The sequence below is a fragment of the Mycteria americana genome, chromosome 4, assembly GCF_035582795.1.
Source record: "Mycteria americana isolate JAX WOST 10 ecotype Jacksonville Zoo and Gardens chromosome 4, USCA_MyAme_1.0, whole genome shotgun sequence".
NCBI classification, from domain to species: Eukaryota; Metazoa; Chordata; class Aves; order Ciconiiformes; family Ciconiidae; genus Mycteria; species Mycteria americana.
Window position 1 is genome coordinate 76,269,976 of NC_134368.1, and position 18,297 is coordinate 76,288,272.

General features: G+C 36.9%; 1 protein-coding gene across 11 annotated transcripts in view; it reads left to right on the forward strand.

The window, feature by feature from the left end:
• The window catches only part of ANAPC10 (anaphase promoting complex subunit 10), a 38,975-nt gene that overhangs the window by 13,935 nt on the left and 6,743 nt on the right, over window positions 1-18,297 (forward strand). The window contains exons 5-6 of one of the 11 annotated variants that reach the window (XR_012775628.1): window positions 325-485; window positions 7,647-7,699. The exons of 5 other annotated variants lie outside the window; for them this stretch is intronic. Coding sequence is in view for 2 of the 6 variants with exons in the window: in XM_075500986.1 (XP_075357101.1) it covers window positions 7,647-7,685 (39 nt within the window). In the remaining 4 variants the exon portion in view is untranslated. Of the gene's footprint in view, window positions 1-324; window positions 486-7,646; window positions 7,715-14,463; window positions 14,596-17,525; window positions 17,545-18,297 lie in introns of those variants that run through there. 5 more of the 11 variants (XR_012775630.1, XM_075500986.1, XR_012775627.1 and 2 more) reach the window with 5 other exon arrangements.

Here is an 18,297-nt window from a genome sequence, read left to right on the forward strand (position 1 = left end):
CACTTTGTTACTGGAGGTCCTATGTAGAAGCCTTTGCATCAAAGAATGATACTAAGTATTAAACATTGCTTTGGAAGAGGCCTGCTTTAACTCAGTTGCTGTATGCTTTCCACCTGGAACAAAAGCCTACTAACCCTTTTCAACAGGACTCAGTTCTGAAGATGGCTTTGAAGACTCAGGTGAAAGCCTTGTAATCTTAATACGTCTTTGCTGGCAACAGCGCGAGTCCTTTGTTTCAACTTTTTCTTGTCTTTTGTTGAATTGCTGTCTATTTTGTTTTCAGTTTGTTTTCTAGCCCTTTTGATCTTGGTGTTTTGTAACCAGGTGCTCCAGAGCTGTCGCGAGCACAGCAGTCTCCCTGGTGGCATGGTATTGTGACCAAGCACCACGGACAGGGCCACTTCTTCACTGATTTAAGAGATTCTGCACTAGACCAGGGAATTATCAACCAGAGGAATGCCCAAACTGGGGAACTTTTCCGAGAGGTAGTTAAGGAAGTCTGACCCTATTGTAATCTCTTTACTCGTACAGTGTCCAGTGATTGTAGTAAAGAGGCTGGACTTTTCTAGACGCTTTCTGAAATTCAACAGCTAGTAACCTCAACCTGTTTTCTGTTTATGGAGTAAACTTAAATACTGAGGAACAAGGAGATGCTAACTTGTCATAGGACTGTTGCAAGTTAACGAATCAAGAAAATGTACTGCTTCTGAGTCTCTGATCAAACATCTCTAAGGTGTATTTTAAACTGCTTTCCTCTGAAGATGGAGTACTGAGCTGTTACTGCTTTATTTAGATTCCTGACTAGGCTTCAGGTACTTTGGTTAGAAACCATTCCTCTGTGTTCTTTCTTCCATATAAGAAAAGATGCATTTCTGACCCCTAACTATTCCTTGGGCTCAGAATGTCAATTAAAAATATTCAGTCTGTTTTCTGCAAACTACACTTGATGCTAAGAAAAGACTGAGTAAGCTTTAGTCTTATAGAACTTCAAACTGTAGTCTTTCTTGTCTGTCTCTAGGATGCTCTGCAGATGAGGTCATTACATCAGCTTGTTCATTTTGATTGTTTTCTTGGTGTTATGCTAGTTGGGTATGGATTTAGTTCATCAAACCTGTTCCTTACGTCTAAAATTTACCAGTACTAGAAATCTGCAAAGCAGAGGAGTAGAATGATCCACTGCTATTGGTTATAGTTACTAAGCCTTGTGATTGATGTCAAGGCTAAGAGTCAAGTTTAGGAAGCAGGGTTATTTCCATTTCATGTAGTTGGTATTCCATATTTCCACCTTCCAGCAGAGAGGATATTTTGTGAATCACCAACTGGGATGTTCACATGAACCCCTCTTTACAAAAGAAAGGCTAATTTAATGACATAACATCACTGTTTCATGCTGATGTCATCATCACTGTAGATGATATGACCTGCTTATCATTCCTATGCTTATGGAAATCAACTAATATATGCTTCAAACTGTGGAAATTATGAACAGGATTGCAGTTTTCCTGCTTTTTATACCCTGGAATGGTCATACATTGGAACGGAGCTTACTATGCAATCATGAGAAGGGCAGTTATTGAAATAGCCTTTTGTGCATATGAAGTATGTGTGTACAAATAGTGAGATCCACATGAGATCTAGAAGAATTCTGAAGATTGGAAGATTATTTTGGTCCACACATCATAAAATTGTTAAGCATTTTTATCTCACCTTGCTCTGAAATGGTATTTTAAGAGAAATAAACATCTCTTCTGTTGGATCTTAGAGAAGAAAAGAGGAAAACTAAACATTGTTTTTATGCTGTGGCATATGTTGCATGCAGAAAGATATTTTTTCTTGTTTTGTATTCTAGCATTCAAAAACGAATCTATGAAGTGACCTTTTCTTGCCACAGAGGGACTCAATTAGGCAAGGGTACATTAAAGAGGCCCTGTATTTTTAATACTGTCAGTCTGACTTTACCTTCTGAAGCAGAGGAAAAGCCATGTGAAAGAAAGTGGCAACAGCTCCATGGAAGGCGGGAACTTGATGAAGTACAGAGCTTTCCTCAAGGGAACTCAAGTATATAGAGGCTAGGAACTGATCGAAGCACAAAATTTTACATATGTGAAAGCCTCGTCTGGAATTATAACCTTTTTCATGATTATTTGATCTAAGTTCTACCATGGAAAAGGAATTGGAAAAAGTGTATGATTTTTCATGTAAAAGTGAAAGAACTGCTCTCTCCAATGCCAATGAGAAAAGGCAAGATAACTTACTAATAAATTTGACATTAATCATTTATGTTATTGCTGTGTAATACCTGTTTTGTAGCGAGTGTTTGGTTACATGGTTTCATGCCTTTTCTGTGCATGAAGTTCTAGTAGGAGGATTTGAAGAGATTTCTTAAGAAGCTTGTTCATTATATATTTTACTTCTGTAAAAATCTTTCTGGTATGGATGGCTTAAAACTTCAGATTAAAAAAAAAAAAGTGTGTTATCAACGCAGGGAAACTGTCCTCCAATATGATGGGGGAATTTTTCATAGGCTGTGATGCAAGCCTCCACTTAATTACAATACTACAAACAAATTCCAGTCCTTTCTTTGGTGGACAGGAGCAGGTTGCAGATAGTGCTTGGTGTGTGAGAGGAGAGCACCAAATAGTTGAACTTTTAAAATTAGTATTTTTTAAAAAAAGTAGGGATAGAATTGTGGCCTTATAGCAAGTATAGAATAGTATAGGAAACCAACTGCAAATTTAGATGAGCATAGTCTCCAATGCTCTTTTGAAGTACATAGGATGATAATACTGTTGTAGAATGGTAATACTATTAGTCGTCTTGTAGAAAGGTTAAGTGATTTGTTTATAGTCTATGCAGATTATCTGTGCTATTGAACCAATATCGCAAGTCAAAGTCCACATCAGGTTGTGTCCAGTTTATACCTGACCAATTGAAACTTGTAATTGTGATGTTCATTGGTATCAGATTGTGAATGCTTGACATTTTTGTTCAAATAAATTAGTTCTGTCTAGAATTTCTTGGCTTGCACTGGTATAATTTACATCTACCTAAAAAAACCCCACAAAACCACGGTAAAGCACCATTCACACTTATGTGTGAAGTTCCTTCTTCAGCTAAGCCAAAATAAAGCATTTCCCCTTCCAGTCCTTAAAAGTTATTGTTCCGTTTGTTCATCAATTTGTTATATTGACTCAACTTTTCTTGGTGACATTTTTCAGAAAAGCTATATGTTTTCAGTGGTGCTTTAGTATTGATTAAATGGCTATTAGAGATTTAATATATTGTGTATACTTCTGTGTTGTTCACCAAGTTTATTGCTTTATGGAATCCATATTTCCTTACTGATTATCTCTGTGATCGTCTCTTGTACTACAGACTTCTCAGATGGTTTCAGTAGGCTTTTCAATTTTTGTAGTATCAGTATAATGCCCAAAGTGGTAGAGTACAGCCATGAAAGATTGCTGGTTTTCCATGATAGTTTCTTGCCTTCTATATGTCCCTGAAGGATTTGTTCAGGGAAGACTTGAGTAACGAAGAACAGTGTCCTAATAGACCAGCCCCTTTACATTCCTAATTAGTAAAAATGAAGAATCTCTTCTTTGCAAGAAGATTTTTGTATGAAGGGTGAAGGGAGTACATGTATGTGTTTAAAGTTCTGTGAGACTAGAATCTGTCATTTTTCCTCTTTGCACATTTTGTCAGCGGCATGGCTGTGCTGCTGACTAGCAAAAATTTTAGCTAGAGCTGTGGAATAGTCTTTTTTTTTTTTTTAAACTCTACCAACTTCTGCAGCTGATTTCCACCCCCCTACCCCTATGCTTTTGGCTTTTGTGAAAGCATTTTATGTAGCCTTTAACCCTTAGTGCTACATATAGCATCTCTGTTTCTTTTAAAGCAAAGCTTTTTTCTTTTTAATGCCTGGATAGAGCAGAGATGCTGATCTGTCTCTCTTTGATAGCATTACCAAATTTTTGGAGCTCCTAGAGAGATCAATCAAATGTCTGTGTTGTTTAGCTCCTAGGAATTGGTCCAAATATGTATATTTAGGTACAATATATCATATATATTTAAAACAGTAGCCCCCCCCCCCCGCCCTTCGCTCCCTGAAATTCAAGCTGTAATCAAAGTTATGTGCTATCAGGCTGAGGGAAGAAAAGCATGTTTTTCTTTTACATGCCCAAAATGTAGTGAAAATCCCTGTGGACAGTCGTGTTTACAAGGGTAACTGTCTGCGTTCAATTGTGGGTTATAAAAGCGCTTGCTTGAATAAATACACTGAGCTATCAGGCAGAACAACCAATAGTTCGTTGGACTAATTGACCTTGTCAGTAGAATAGAAACACTTGCAAATAAAATTCCCATTGCCAGCAAAATTGCAACTGAAAACCCCTGAAGAAACTGTGTATATCCTCTAACTATCTTGGAATGCAATGATTCAAGCAGCAGACATGTGAGGTGGGGGGGTAGAAGGGGGGAATCATTAACTAAGAAAGTTTTATATACCAGCGTTTCTCAGTGATCTTTTTTTCGTAGCATGAGGTTATATGTGTTCCTAAAATTGTTAAGTAGTTCACTTTCCATATTCAGAGTTATGTTTTTCTAACACTTGTTATTACTTTTACCATATCTCAGGTCCCCTTGTATTTGTTTTGCTGGTCTGCTTTTATTATAATGTACCCTTTTCAGAAAAGGCAAAGATGTTTGGCTAGTGACCACAGCATGTTGTAATGAGGGTGGGGTATGTTTGTCATTCTACAGCAATCGTTGACTTACATGAATGCTAGAGTCTATAACCACACATACTGTGGCAGTTTATCTTTTTGAGTATATTAAAATTGTGTAACAATGGAAAAGAATCACATTAAATAACAGAATATCTGGTCTTCCTATCAAAAGCATGATGGAACCATTTTTTACTTTACCAGTGATGAGTCATGTATCTTCTTACTAAAAAAAGGATAATGTTTCACTCCAGAAATAAGTCTTCACAAATGAATTAGTCATATATCGGAGATTTCCTTTTAAAAAGTTGGGTAATGTCATACAGGTGGAAGTAGTATTAAAAAAAAAAAAGCAACAGTGAAAGACATAACAGGCTTCACTGTGTACTATAAAAACATGATTTTATTTCGGTTAGAAAACGAAACAGGAAAAATGGCATTTGGAAAAAATCTGAAAAACAGTTTAGTTAGCTGCTAAATAAACTTCAGAGATGAAGGTTTAAAAAAAGCACGAAGATTTGTAAAAGGGGGAGGGATAGAGTATTTCACCTTAAGTAAGGGACAATGTGTAATAAGGGATTTTGTGGTTTTACAGCTCGGTGCATGTGTTTGAAAGCTGTTCTCTCAGCAACGTGGGTGGCAGGTTATGCTACCATATAATGTATTGTAGTTGGCTCTCCACACTTGTCAGGGTTAGCGTTCAACCATTCGGAAAATTTTCCCATTGTTCTATCATGTGAACCAAGGCTAGTGTTGAATTCCCAATAACCTTCTGCAGGAAAAAGAGGTTTAATTAGAAAGTTTGAGATTTGATTACTTCTGTTATTGTCTTAATGTACTCTCTAATTTAGGTGCTTATCTGCAAATGCAATCAATTTTTGCTCAGAAAGATGAAAAACAAACTTAACACTGTACTGCAGTTGCTTCAACACTTTTAAAAGAAAACTTGTATACTCAATTCTGTCTTTCTTCAGCATTAACACTCTATTTCCATCTTAAACATGTTTGCTTTAGATGGATCATAGCTTTTGGCAGCTACTGCATTTTTAGCAAATAATACTGTTTCTAGTAAGAGTTGCAAAAAAAAAAAAACTTTGTGTGAGGTCCTTGTAAACTGAACCTTGGGAACGTTATGTTATTTCTGTATTTTCCCTTCTTTTGTGCTTCTTCTCTATTTGTGTCATGGTTATAAATTACATCGTTTGAACTAGAGAATTAAAAACATTTTATTTTGTGATTCCTGTAATTTAGAAAAGAGAATGTTTGTTTTATGTGTATTTTTTTCTTTTTACCTGTTATTTCACAGGCTGGCACACAGAGAAATAAGCAATTATGGTATTGAAATTCCATTGTGCCAGCACCTCCAGGGCATAATCCAAAAAAAACCGAAAAATCGCCTGCTGGGTTGTATGCAGTATGCTTGTGTGAACATCAGTGTCTGCTGTTCACACATAATTTTTTACTGAAAGTTCCTGTTGGAATAGAGGTTCTGTGTTTGGAGAGTGCACTGGGATATTTGTTGGTCAATGGTTTTTCAAAGTTTGTAGGGATTTCTAATTACAGTTTACCGATGTAGGCTCACTAGATACTTCTTGCAGATAGTAATTAATGCTTCAGAAGTAAGAGAAGGAAGCAGAGATTTGGTTTTGGCAACATAAAAACCATATCAAGAAAGAGCTCGGTCCTCTTCCATTCGTTTGAGCATTCTGCTTGAAGACTGAACATGGGAGTGAGGAATAAGGTGGGTGGGTGGAGGGGGAGATGATAGCATGACAGAAGAGACTCAAATACTTAGTGTCCCTACTTCAATATTTTAACTCCTTCCCTTCCTTCCCCCTCCCCCTCCTCCCTTTTTAATGCAAATGTGTTGTCTAGTTGACACTTTAAAGCAATACAAGTGCATCCAGCATTACAACTTATACTGGGTTTTGGTGTGCAGGCTCATCTAGAATGTCTTCATGGTGCTCGATCAGATCACCCCTCTCAGTTGATCAGAATTCATTTTAACTGTAGCTTACAAAATGTGTGTAATACTATTCACTTGCAAACTGTAGTGTGTAGCAACATCTATTTTCTCAATTGTTTTTAATCTCTCTGCACTTGGGCATGTTGTTGGAGATCCTGGTAGGCAAACGGTTTAATGCAGGGACAGATGATTACAGTTTCTAGTCTTTTGCTAAATTCATAAAAGTTAACAGAAAAGGAAATTATTCTAAACCAGATTATGAGGTTCAAGCTAGGTAAAGTGTGATAGTTTACCTTGATACTTAAGATAGTTATCTATTTAGCTGACTGAATAAATGCTGCTAAAGTCATTCTACTAGTATAATTGCTAGTGGCAAATGATGTCAGTGTATGCTTGCTAGTATAGAAATTATGCTTTTGGTTATCTATCTAAAAAAAAAAATTACAGACTGACTTCACTTGTAGTTTTTTTTTGTTCCTGCCCCCCTCAACTATGATTAAGATCATGTCATATGACCACAGAACTATATACAGGTGTGTCTTTTTTTCTTTCAGTGAAGTAATTGCAAAAGTGTATGTCTTTCCTTTTTACTGTTATCAATATGGTAATGGGCTATTCTTAGGTATAGGTTATCTTAATTTCTTTTTCAGATTAAGGCATAATGCTTTTCCACCCAGGTGTAGTCTTCTGTGTTAAGCAGCAAATTACTTATGAGTTTATATTACTGTTTTTGTAACTTGTGAACAAATGTGCTACAATCCATTGCAGAAATTAGGTCAACAGGTTGTTTGGGCACAGAATTAGATTTTTTGATCATTGACAAGGGGAATGCCTGCACTCTGAATTTAATTTACAGTGTTAATTGCTGTAACAACATTATGCATCTCTTTTAGTTTTCCTTGGTTGTAAAGATTTGAAGGGAAGCTTCTAGTAACAATTTTAATTGCGTGTCCCCCTAGGGTGAAATTGCTGTGTGGATGGTCAGATTGGATGTTTGAAGAGGCTCCTGGTCACATAAGGCTTCAAGGTTTGAGCTAAGGAAAGCTGAAAATCTTTGCTTTCTTTGTTTGCCTGCTGTATCACTCATGGGCTTTTGGGGAAATGCCAGGGGGAATGATGAGTAGTGTAGAAGGAATCCAGGCACCCGACTTTACCAGTTATTTAGCAGAGCAAGAAGGTAGGTACCATTGAAGAAACTGTCTGGAACAAGGGACTCTTCTTTAATCCCTAGGGAGCAGCATGCTAGGGAGGAGGTCTTGGAGAAGTGCTTTCTGATATCAGCAGACCTGTATTTGAAAGGGAAATTACGTTTTTCTGTGGTAAATGGCCCTGCATACTGCATGGAAATTGTTAAATAGAGGGCTGTTTACCTGTGCCCTCTTCTTTTTCTTCCCCCTACCATATTCTACAACCATGTTCTTTCCTATCTTTGAAGTTCCCCAGACCTGAGGAATCCAGTTATCTGCTCTGGTTTTGGATCCCATATGTAAAAGAACATCGTGGGAGTCCAATACTGAATGCTAGCATCTTCCTTGAAAGATTTAAAACCAAGTTCTTTTGTGTCAAAGATTATAGTAAGACGTTGCTCACTCACTCCTGCTTTTCTCTTTCTGGAGAGGTTGCTAGCCAGTTGGAAATAGCTTGCAATGGCATTTGAGCTATTTTTTTTTTTCCACAAACTGTGGATCAGGATTGGGAGGATAAAGTCAGTGAATTATAAATAATCAGCTTTGATTTACCTGATTGTCTTCACAGACTTAATTGTGGAAAATAATCCTTAGTGGGAGTACTAGATAATTTCAGACAGTGAGAAGTGCTAAATACATGCAGAAAGGTCAAATCAAAGATTTGTTCTGATCCCTCTGGGTGCTGCTACTAACACACTATTAAAATCCTTCAAAGAGGAAAGCCAGCAGTTGACATTTAATTTGGGTTAAGCATAAGAAAAGAAGATATAAAAGGAATGGGAACTTTCTAGGATACCTAAGAACTACGAAAATCATGTGCTGTCATCTCAATTGGTGCTGGTCATCTGGCATACCACACCTTATTTTCTGTTTCACTTAAATTGTAGGCAACAGCAGCTGGGAACATCCTGTGATTATCTTAACCACTCTTTAATGGTTTAGCAGTAGGGTGGGGGGAGAAAGTGGCTCCAGTGTAGAAGAAATTAGGAACCAATTGGTCCACCATTTACTATTTTCTGGCCTATGTGTGGGTTCTGTGTTGTAAGTATCTTTATTTGCATCAGTACAAATTCCATCAGATTTAACTATTTGTAGTAGTTGTGGCAAAGTTATCAGGTGCTGCTACTAAGTAAGTTTTCAAAAAAAACCCAAACCAAAAACCCCAAAACAAATCTATAAAACGCACTGGATGTGCCATGCTTTGTTACGCCAGCACCAAAACAAACAACCAAAAATTTCCATAAATTTACAAGTAGCGTTAGCATGCATAAACAGTAGTAAGAATGTATTATTCTGTATCTCTAAAAATGAAAAGACAGACTTTCTTCAGGTGAAAGTAGATGAACAAATGTATTTCATGTAGGTACGTGAGGGGGTTTTATAATTACAATCATCCTCTTTTTTTTTTTTAATTTATTCCAGAAGCTTAACATTTTAGTAGAAAACTGAGATTATTCACACTGTCATTAAAAAAGTAGTTATGGAAAGGAGTGCTGTTCACGTGACAAGTTAAAGCAGTCCTTGAGGTTCAGAAGAAAATGCTACTTGGCAAGTGGTAGACACCTAGAACAAATACGGAGTTCTTGAGCAAGAGATTCAGTTGCTTCAGAGCCATAGTCATGACAGTCCTTCCTAGAGTTAGGTCTTGCTCCCTTCATTGCTGAAATGTTACTTTGGTCAGAGATCTCGCGTCCACTAGGAGCTTTGACAACACTGCTAGACAGTGTCTACATCATATTTTTTGCTAAGTTTTTTGGGGGTGGGGAATCAAATATGGTTTTATCCTGCTGCTTATCTCACGTAGTGCATGGAAATATTTCTATAGATCTGAAGTATAATTTATTTCTTTCTGAGGACTGTTCTCTGTCTTATTGTGTCATAAGATAACCAAGATAATGCATTTGAATCAGAAAAACCCTTTTCCCAGGATTTTCCCATTTTCTGCAGGAACACACAAGAGGGTGGAATGAGAGTAATGATGTAACATATGTGTCTGGCTTGAGGGCTGTGCTTTCTAGCCTTCTTTGTCCGATTCCTAAACTAGGTTTATCTCGCACTCCTATTTTATTTGAGAATGAATTTTGGAGTGGCTTATGTCTCATGTTAAAGGAATGTTAACAAGTACAGTTCTTATTGAGGCTTTTTATGAACGCTGTTCTGTCACAGTCTTTGAGTGAACTATGAGAGCCTAGCCCCTAATACTTATTATGCTCCTTTTTTTTTTTTCCCCATCTGTATCTGTCAGAGGTCAAATTCAGCTGTGTATATGAAGGGTTTTTTGGATAATTTCTACTAGCAAATGCAGAAAATCCCAATTTGTTTCTCTTATGTTGAGATTAATTTGTTACTTCTTAGCAAATGATGTTATTGAGGATACTTAGTAAGGTTAAATCAAATCATATTTTGTTTTTTCGTTGTTGCGAAAAGAGTTGTGCTTCCATATCAGGAGAAATGATTTAGTAAAATTTTCAAGTAGGCTTCCCTCTGTTTCAACAAGTCTCTGTTGTGATTATGATGGTCACCGTGTTTAATGGAGAGGTTTTCATAAATCGGCTTTAGGTAAATCCAGCACTGCTGGGGTAAGAGCTTCTGTTGTGGAATTATTCGACTTTCTTCTTTTTATTTATACGGTCTGTCATGAGGAGATAAAGATTTACTCACATAGCAGAATTAAATTAAGCAGAGGAGCATATGTACCCACAGGATTTTAAGGTATACAGTGAGTCACATACATTTGTAATCCAATTCCATCAGCTTGTTACTGACTTCACATCTCTAAGCAGTAAGATGATATTCAACAGTAGCTCTAGATTTAGGATTTAGTAGGCCTATAGGTCAGCAAGTTTTCAATTATGCCATTCTTGTGTTTTGTTTTGTCCACTGCTCCTTGATTCTTCAGGATTGTACACGATGTAATTTTATTTCGATTCTCATACAGTTTATGCTGAAGAGCTGATATTCTTACATCTGTTGAATGTAGCATTAAGACTATGCCAGACTGCTATTTATAGTAGACATGCTGTTGCAGTAAGGCAGTCATTAGCCCAATGCTGTATAGCTCCATCTGAATGTCTTTTTGAACTGCACATTGTTTGAGTGAATGGTGACTTGAGGAATCTTTGACTCCTAGAAGGAAGTCAAGAAATAGAATTCATATAGATTGAGAGAAGCAAAGTCCAGTATCTGACCCCCACATTAAACAATGAAACATAGCCTTGTATTTTTCTGGACGCGCTTACACATGGATTCGTAAGAAAGCACAAGCAAAAGGCAAAAACGCTACTGCATTTGCTCTAGTATGTTAACGAAAAAGAAATTATGTGTAGATGTAAAATTAAATGCTTCCATTGGGCAACAGTCCTGATTCCAGCTTTGCAAATTTATGATAGTGTATTCTGGCTCATATAAAACTACCCAGCTGAACCTCTGACAGACAGAAGAAATACTCCTATTTCTTCTCTTTTAAAGTTCATTCGTATGAAAAATATATCTCCAGTGAGACATGTTTATGAATTTGGGATCTTTCTCAGATGAGGCATTGCATTGCATTTTAAATTTACACAAATAGTTTTCACAACAGTCTCTTGCATTTGTTTCCAATGAGTAAATATTCCTTGAGTTGAGCATTACATCTGCTCTGGATCCTGTGAAATGTTACTCTGCATTTGCTTATTGAAATCTGGCATGCTATAATGAACTTGAGTAATGTTACAGTTTATCGGGTTTTGCCCCACTCGGCTTTACTGAGTATCTGCACCCACAGAGTCCTTATGCAGATGCAAAAATGTTTTACTTGTTTGTATACTATACTTCTGCCGGATTTCGGGATTATTTACATAGGTTTAGGGTCTTTAAATTCCTTGATTTTAGGAGAGGCAACCTTCTTTCATTCTCTACTTCCTCAGAAACAAGTCATTCCTGTGGAATCAGGAGAAATGCTTTCACTTAACCCCAGTGTTTTTTGTGTCTTACAAAGCAACAACTTGTCCTCTTGCTGGTAAAGAATAAGTAGGATTTTTTTAATTTGGTAGCACTCGGGTATAATTTATTGCAGTCTTTTTCTACCAATTAAAGTCACTCAGGAACTACATTTTTGTGTAACAGATAAAATGTTAGAGCCATGCAGTTTTGTGGCCCTGTCTTCCGATAGAAGATCAGAAATCTAGTTCTCTTCAATCTGTAATGAGAGCCCTTTTCAGTGAGGGGAATGTTTTTCTTTTGTTTTAGATGTACTTTCTTTGCCTCACCTATAAAGGGTGCTTGAGAGCTAGCAGCTGTCTGCTACTACTACTATTGACTTTCTTAAAATCTCATGATATTCCCATTTTCTTACATTTATTCATTTCCCATATTAATTTTTCTGAAGCATTCCAGCATTCTCTGGGATACAAAGTGCAAGGGATGAAGTGTAATCACTAGGCTATCTCCGCTAAGTTATTCAAGATGATTTGATATAGGATTAATTCAGTGTGGCTAGTTTTCAGACACTTAAATCTTTAATATTCATTGCATAATCTGATTTTTTTTCCAAATACTTTCTTTGTATAAATTAACTGTAGCTATGTCTAGACATATTTCCTGGATATGGCTAAACAATTCTGAAGGTAAATTATGAGCTGATTTTTTTTTTTTTTGCTTTCACACAAACATAATATTCCATTATATATGTTAGAACAAATGGGAACTGCAGACATCGGAAGTACAGTTTTCATCCATTTTGCAAACCTCTGCACCTTTGTAAGATTAGTTATTTCCCAGTAGTGTTTTCAGTCATTTAACTTCCATTTGCAACAAATTTGTGCAGTGCATCCATACAGTCCATTTATATTGTTTCTGCTTGTACCCAGCAGTTCTGGTTTGGAAAAATTGGTAGGACTTCTTCCTTTATGCTCTTCTGTCTCCTCGTTTCTGATGTCTTAATTCTATTTGCCTTAAGGTCATCTTTTATAAGGCCATTGCTTAACAAGTAACTATTGTAGGATTGTCTTTTAAAGCACTTGTTTCTTTGCTTACAGGAAATTCTGCTTATTCTCTCCTTTCTTGTAGGATTCTGTGGTGTTCATAAAAGGCAGCTGCCAATATTAACACCTTGTCCTGTTCTTCGGTCCGCAGTCCTATTTGTAATGTAAATTCACCTGAATGTCAGAGTTTTTTAAAATATGTTTTCAGACTTCTTTGCTGTAGCATGTTCTGCTACTCTTGTTCAATCTGTTTTCTGTTCTCTTTGTATAGCTGTCTGCTCTTTCACTTTCTGCTATCCTACTTCCTGGTTTCTCCTACCTCTCTTCAGTAGATGGTTGAAGCTACTATCTTCCCTGAGAGCAGTCTGACTCACCTGGAAATTGTAGGAGATGATGTCCTTATTTTGGATGGATGCTGCTTTGAAGAGGGACTAAGGTTTTTAGATCTTAGTACAGGAATTGGAAAATCTTAGGGCTCTTCAGTGCTTTTTTTTGGGGGAGAGGGGGAGGAACTCAAATTCACGACTAAGATAAGAATTTAAATAAAAGGGCTAGTAATATGTCGTCTTAAGTAATTTTTAAGAACTTTGTGCTGTATTTCCTTTGTTATGAAAACCTTAGTCCACATACTCAACCAGGTGGGTTGTTTTGATAGTTCTGTCACTATTTTGTGTTGCGACTAGAAAGTTTGAATGCAGATAGTGCCATTTGTTGGAATGAACTTGGGAAATTGTAGGGTTTTTTGTTTTGTTGTGTTTGATGCTTTTTTTGTAAAGCAGTATCCTTGGTTTTTTTTCCTGTCTTCTGATCAGGTAAAAGTTACTGGAAGGGTTTTCAAAGAAACACTTCTGTGAATCACATTTGCCATGTTTATGCCATCATTTGCTCCATTTTTACAGCAGTTGATCCTTTAAACATATAATTGTTAGAGAATCTTCTGATTCTATTCTGTATTGTCACACAGCATACCAAAAATGACTTGTATCAGTTGGTCATCATCTGCCAGACTCCTACTTAGTAGAATACTTACCTGTTACCTTGTGTATATGGGGCTTCCTCCTAAGTTACTTGTCCGTAAAATTAAAAAACATTGCACTGAGATAAGCTTTTACGATTTGAAGTGCTTCCCAAAAGGTAAAAATGTTTGATTTCACTAAATGAGATTTGCACTTCTTTCTAAATGTGTAGTGTTGGCTATATATTTTCTAGTAATTTTTTGTGGTTTTTTAATGTACTGTTTCCTTTCTCCCATCTGCATCTACAATACTCTGAGCTACTTAAAATTTTAGTTGGATAGTACCCTGTTTTGGTTTTGTTTTGTTTTGTTTTTTTTTTAAATAATAATAGAAAAAAACCCCTCATCTTTCAGAATGCTGGAATTTTGGAAAGTTTAAAGACTTGCAGCAAATGGTAGCTTTTCTACCATTCATTTTTTAGGACCAGACTGTCCAGATGCAGTCTGTTCCAGTATGTCTGCAACTTAGGCTTTAAACAACGTAGGTACCAGAAGTAGGCAAACTGAAGCAGAAAGCTTGTTTTGGGCTGCATTACCTATTTTTGACACTGTCAGCCAGGCTACTGCTCTAGAGCGTAAGCTCAAGAATTTTTTTTTTTTGTTGCTTTTTCAGCTTCAGTATGCTATCTGCCAAGCTCAAGTGAAGTAACTGAGATTCACATTGGAGCCAAGTCCCTGTAGGTCTGAAGGATTTCCCCTGATACCAGGAGTCTTCTCAAAGTTTAATAGCAGTGCACCTGCAAAGGTATGGCATTCCTGTCTATTGTGACAGCTGGTTAATGAGCTGTAGGTCCCAGCAGGAGAATGCTGATGAGCTTAGGATATGTTTGCCTTCCCTTCCTCTACTCGACTGATCCTTAAATGAATTACGAAAACTGTTTTTCATTAAATCAGAGATCCAAAACTTCACAGCTGTTATGACTGATTTCAGTTGGAGACAGTATTTCTTCTGGAGCAACAGGTTCCTGTTAAGGTGGAATCTGTTTTAGCTGAAACCAAACTAAACTTAGATGACTTTCTGCAGTGGGTTGAAGGTTTGCTTTGGAGTTTTAGGCCTTATTTCCATACATGCCTGTATGAAACTCTGTGCTAGACTGTGTTGTCACTCTGTATTTGCTGATTTGATCACTCTGCTTTCCAAAGGGATGGGGAGAAGGTTTTTGTATTTTTCTTAAGTTCTAGTGGATAGGATGGCTGCCACTTAAAACATACACAGACTGGCAGTCCTCCTCTAATGAGATTAATTTACGGATGTGTGAGGCATAAACTCTATGTAAAAGTTCAATTGACCTTGCTCAACAAAAAAATAGGATTTTAAAGATATGGGACCTGAGAGCAAACTGTCCAAGCCTATTTAACATTTTTGGCCTTCTCTGAAATATTATATACATCTTGAGACATAATTTTTTGTAATGAATTTGGAGCAGCCTATGGATAGTCCCTCACAGAACATATTAAAAAAAGTGTATATTGCACAACAAATGTGAAAACAGTGTTCCTTTCTTCCCAGAGAGACTTTTCTAGCAAACAGTCTGTGACAAATTCCTGATGGTTTCTGCAGATACATTTTGTAGAATGAAGAGTTGTTTTCAGTCAAATTCTAGAGGATGCAATATTCAAATATTGTTGTCTACTTTTTTCTTTTTTTCTTTCCTTTTGCTTGTTCTTTTTCTGCTACCCAGAGTTAAGATGACAATATTTTCTGAACTTACAATTGAGTAAGACAGTATTGGCTGACAAATCCACAGTAGCTGAGCATTTGGCAGGCTATTTATTTGTGTCTCAGGCTGCATGTACCTGATTGTACAAGTGTTACCAGCAAGTACTGTGAGCAGATGCAGTAGTGTTGAATGTGATGGGCAGGGAGGTGGTTGCTTAAGTACCACGGACAGGGGCCCTTCCACATGAGTCCAGACCATCCATGTATCAACCTGTGGGACTTCCACCAAAGTGACTTCATCTGTCAGGAGTTTGTGCGCAGTTCAGCACAGCCTTGACTCTTTTGCAAGCGTCAGTACTTATGATTCTTTATCACTTGATACTTTTGAAACAGCTTTTTTTTTCCTGTGAGTCCCTGTCATAAAATTCTTGGTGTTCCACAGCATGTGCAATTGTACCCTATTTTCTCCCATTTGAGTTTTATGTGCATGCTTACTCACCAGAGACTCCACTCATGTCGAAGACTTACTTCTTGTCCTTTTATGTGCTCCTCCCCTGATTTCAGAAGATTTCAAAGACAAACTATGAGGGCAATAATAATGCAAAACCTGACTTTCCCTGTTTAACTTTTCATGGATTAAATTTCAATGCTGTATTCTTCCTAAGTTTATTCCTGTTGTAGTATTGAAATTCTGTCTGAATCGATGAAGTACATCTGGGAAGAGATTGCATTGTTTTATCAGCAGAATCAAATCAAATGGTTCCTTGCTTTTTTACCATATGGGGAAATTCTAATCAGGACACCTCATTCTAAAGAATATCAAAATGGACCAGTCAATGAAACTATTTCACGAGCTGGCTGGTGAATCATTTCTGCTAAATGAAATTTAGATTACATCATAGCTCAGTTGACACCATCTGCTTACTTCAGAAACATGCCTGTCTGATCTACAAGGTGGCAATGTGATATAACCCACTGACATTGTCCAATGTGTTGTGCTGCTTATGTCATCCAAACATGAAATTTGGAAAGGCAGTATAAGAATTTCTATTTGAGCATCATAGATGCTAATCCTTGGCCCACTGTGCAAGGAGGATATGGCTTGCTGGTTACCCACACTGGGAACCTATCAATGCGTTTTTGTAGAGTAGCTATTTACTTATAGTAACTGTGATTCTTGGAGGTAGTTTAGCTGTTATGATTGAACCTGCGTTGTTTTAAGAAACCATAGGAATTTAGCTGTTAAATCATAAGGAAATGAGAATGGATCAAGAATATTTTTTTTATGTAGGGAACCACTAGGTGGTATAGGACTTGTACATGACACTGTTTTGAGGAATTCCAGTTCTTCAAACATATTTTTTGTCCCTGAGATGATGCCCAAAAGGGATGCCCACTGGCAATTCTGTATCACAGTTCCTGTTGGATAGCCATGACAAACTCATAGCGATGCTCAGGTTGATAATGATGGTAATGAGCTGGGGGAGAGAGGAGGGGGCATGGCTTGAATAAACTTCAGATCACACTTCCGGACAGGTTTGTCAATAGGTTTTTGTTTTTTGCATTGTATCAGTGATCTGTCTGCAGATCTCCATCCATCCAGTTGTATGTCTTGTGTAAAAACTACTTGCAAGTTTTCAGTGATACCTGTGTAGAAGCATTATATTTTCAGTTCCAAGCATTACACTAGCCTCTAATTTAATGGTTTTATGCTATTTACAAAGTATTGTTTTAAAAAAAAAAATTCTGTGGTTTGAATCCTTTTTGCATCTCAGTCAGTTGCTCTTTCGCAACTTGTCAAGTGTATTTAAAACTTGGCCAATCATTTTAAAGGATGAGATCCTCATAGTGGGATAGCACTGTCTTAGCAGATTCCTTCCCCATCAGAGGCTATAACTCCAGTTTTTAGATGTCTGCCTTTTACTTGAGATGATGGTGAGCTTCTTTTGCTTGACATAATAAAGCAGAAGTGTCACTTTACAGGGCGTTTTCTAAAGAATATTTAATTTTTGCAGGACTTCTTACCACTTCATTCAACAATTCAGAAATGAGTGAAATGAAGACAGACTATGGGTGATTCTGGACATATATACACTGTCACTTACAAACAGCTTAATTGTATAAACTGAATTGGCACACTTGATGCGTTTGATTATTTATATGGGTACAAATGATTCTGAGAGAAACTCAGCAGAATGTGTTGAAAACTGGTATGTGCAAAATGAAGTTAAATTTAGTGCATTCATGAAAATTTGGCCTAATATATTTTGACTTTTTTCATAGTGTTTCCCTGTTATATTGAGCTGATTGAGCACTTCTCTAGTTTCAGGGTCTCTGTGGTCTAGTTGACTTCTATGCTACTTCTAGATTCAGATACATATTCTGTGACATAGTTATTTTGGTAATCTATATCAGTAAACTTTACTTACTCTTTCTAGCTTGGCTTGTGTGTTTATTTTATTTAAAGTTGTCTTTATTTTAACTGGATACAACTTTCTAACACCTGGGCGTTGGCTAATTTTTACTGTTTTAATCTGGAACAGAATAGTCTGAAGGAGGTTCTAGAAAACCTTTTGCCAGGATCTTTTTGACCTTTCTCTTTTTCAACTTTTCCAGTCTTCCCCAAAGTTATTTCTTTCAGCTCATTTGAACAAAAAGGTTGTGTATGATAGGAATTTTTAGTATTTGCAGGTTTCACTGCCTAATATAGCGTATCCTGCAGCTAGTCTCCTGTCTGCCCAAAATCCATAGTTGAATCTTACTGAGGGATGGACTGTGCTCCTCTAG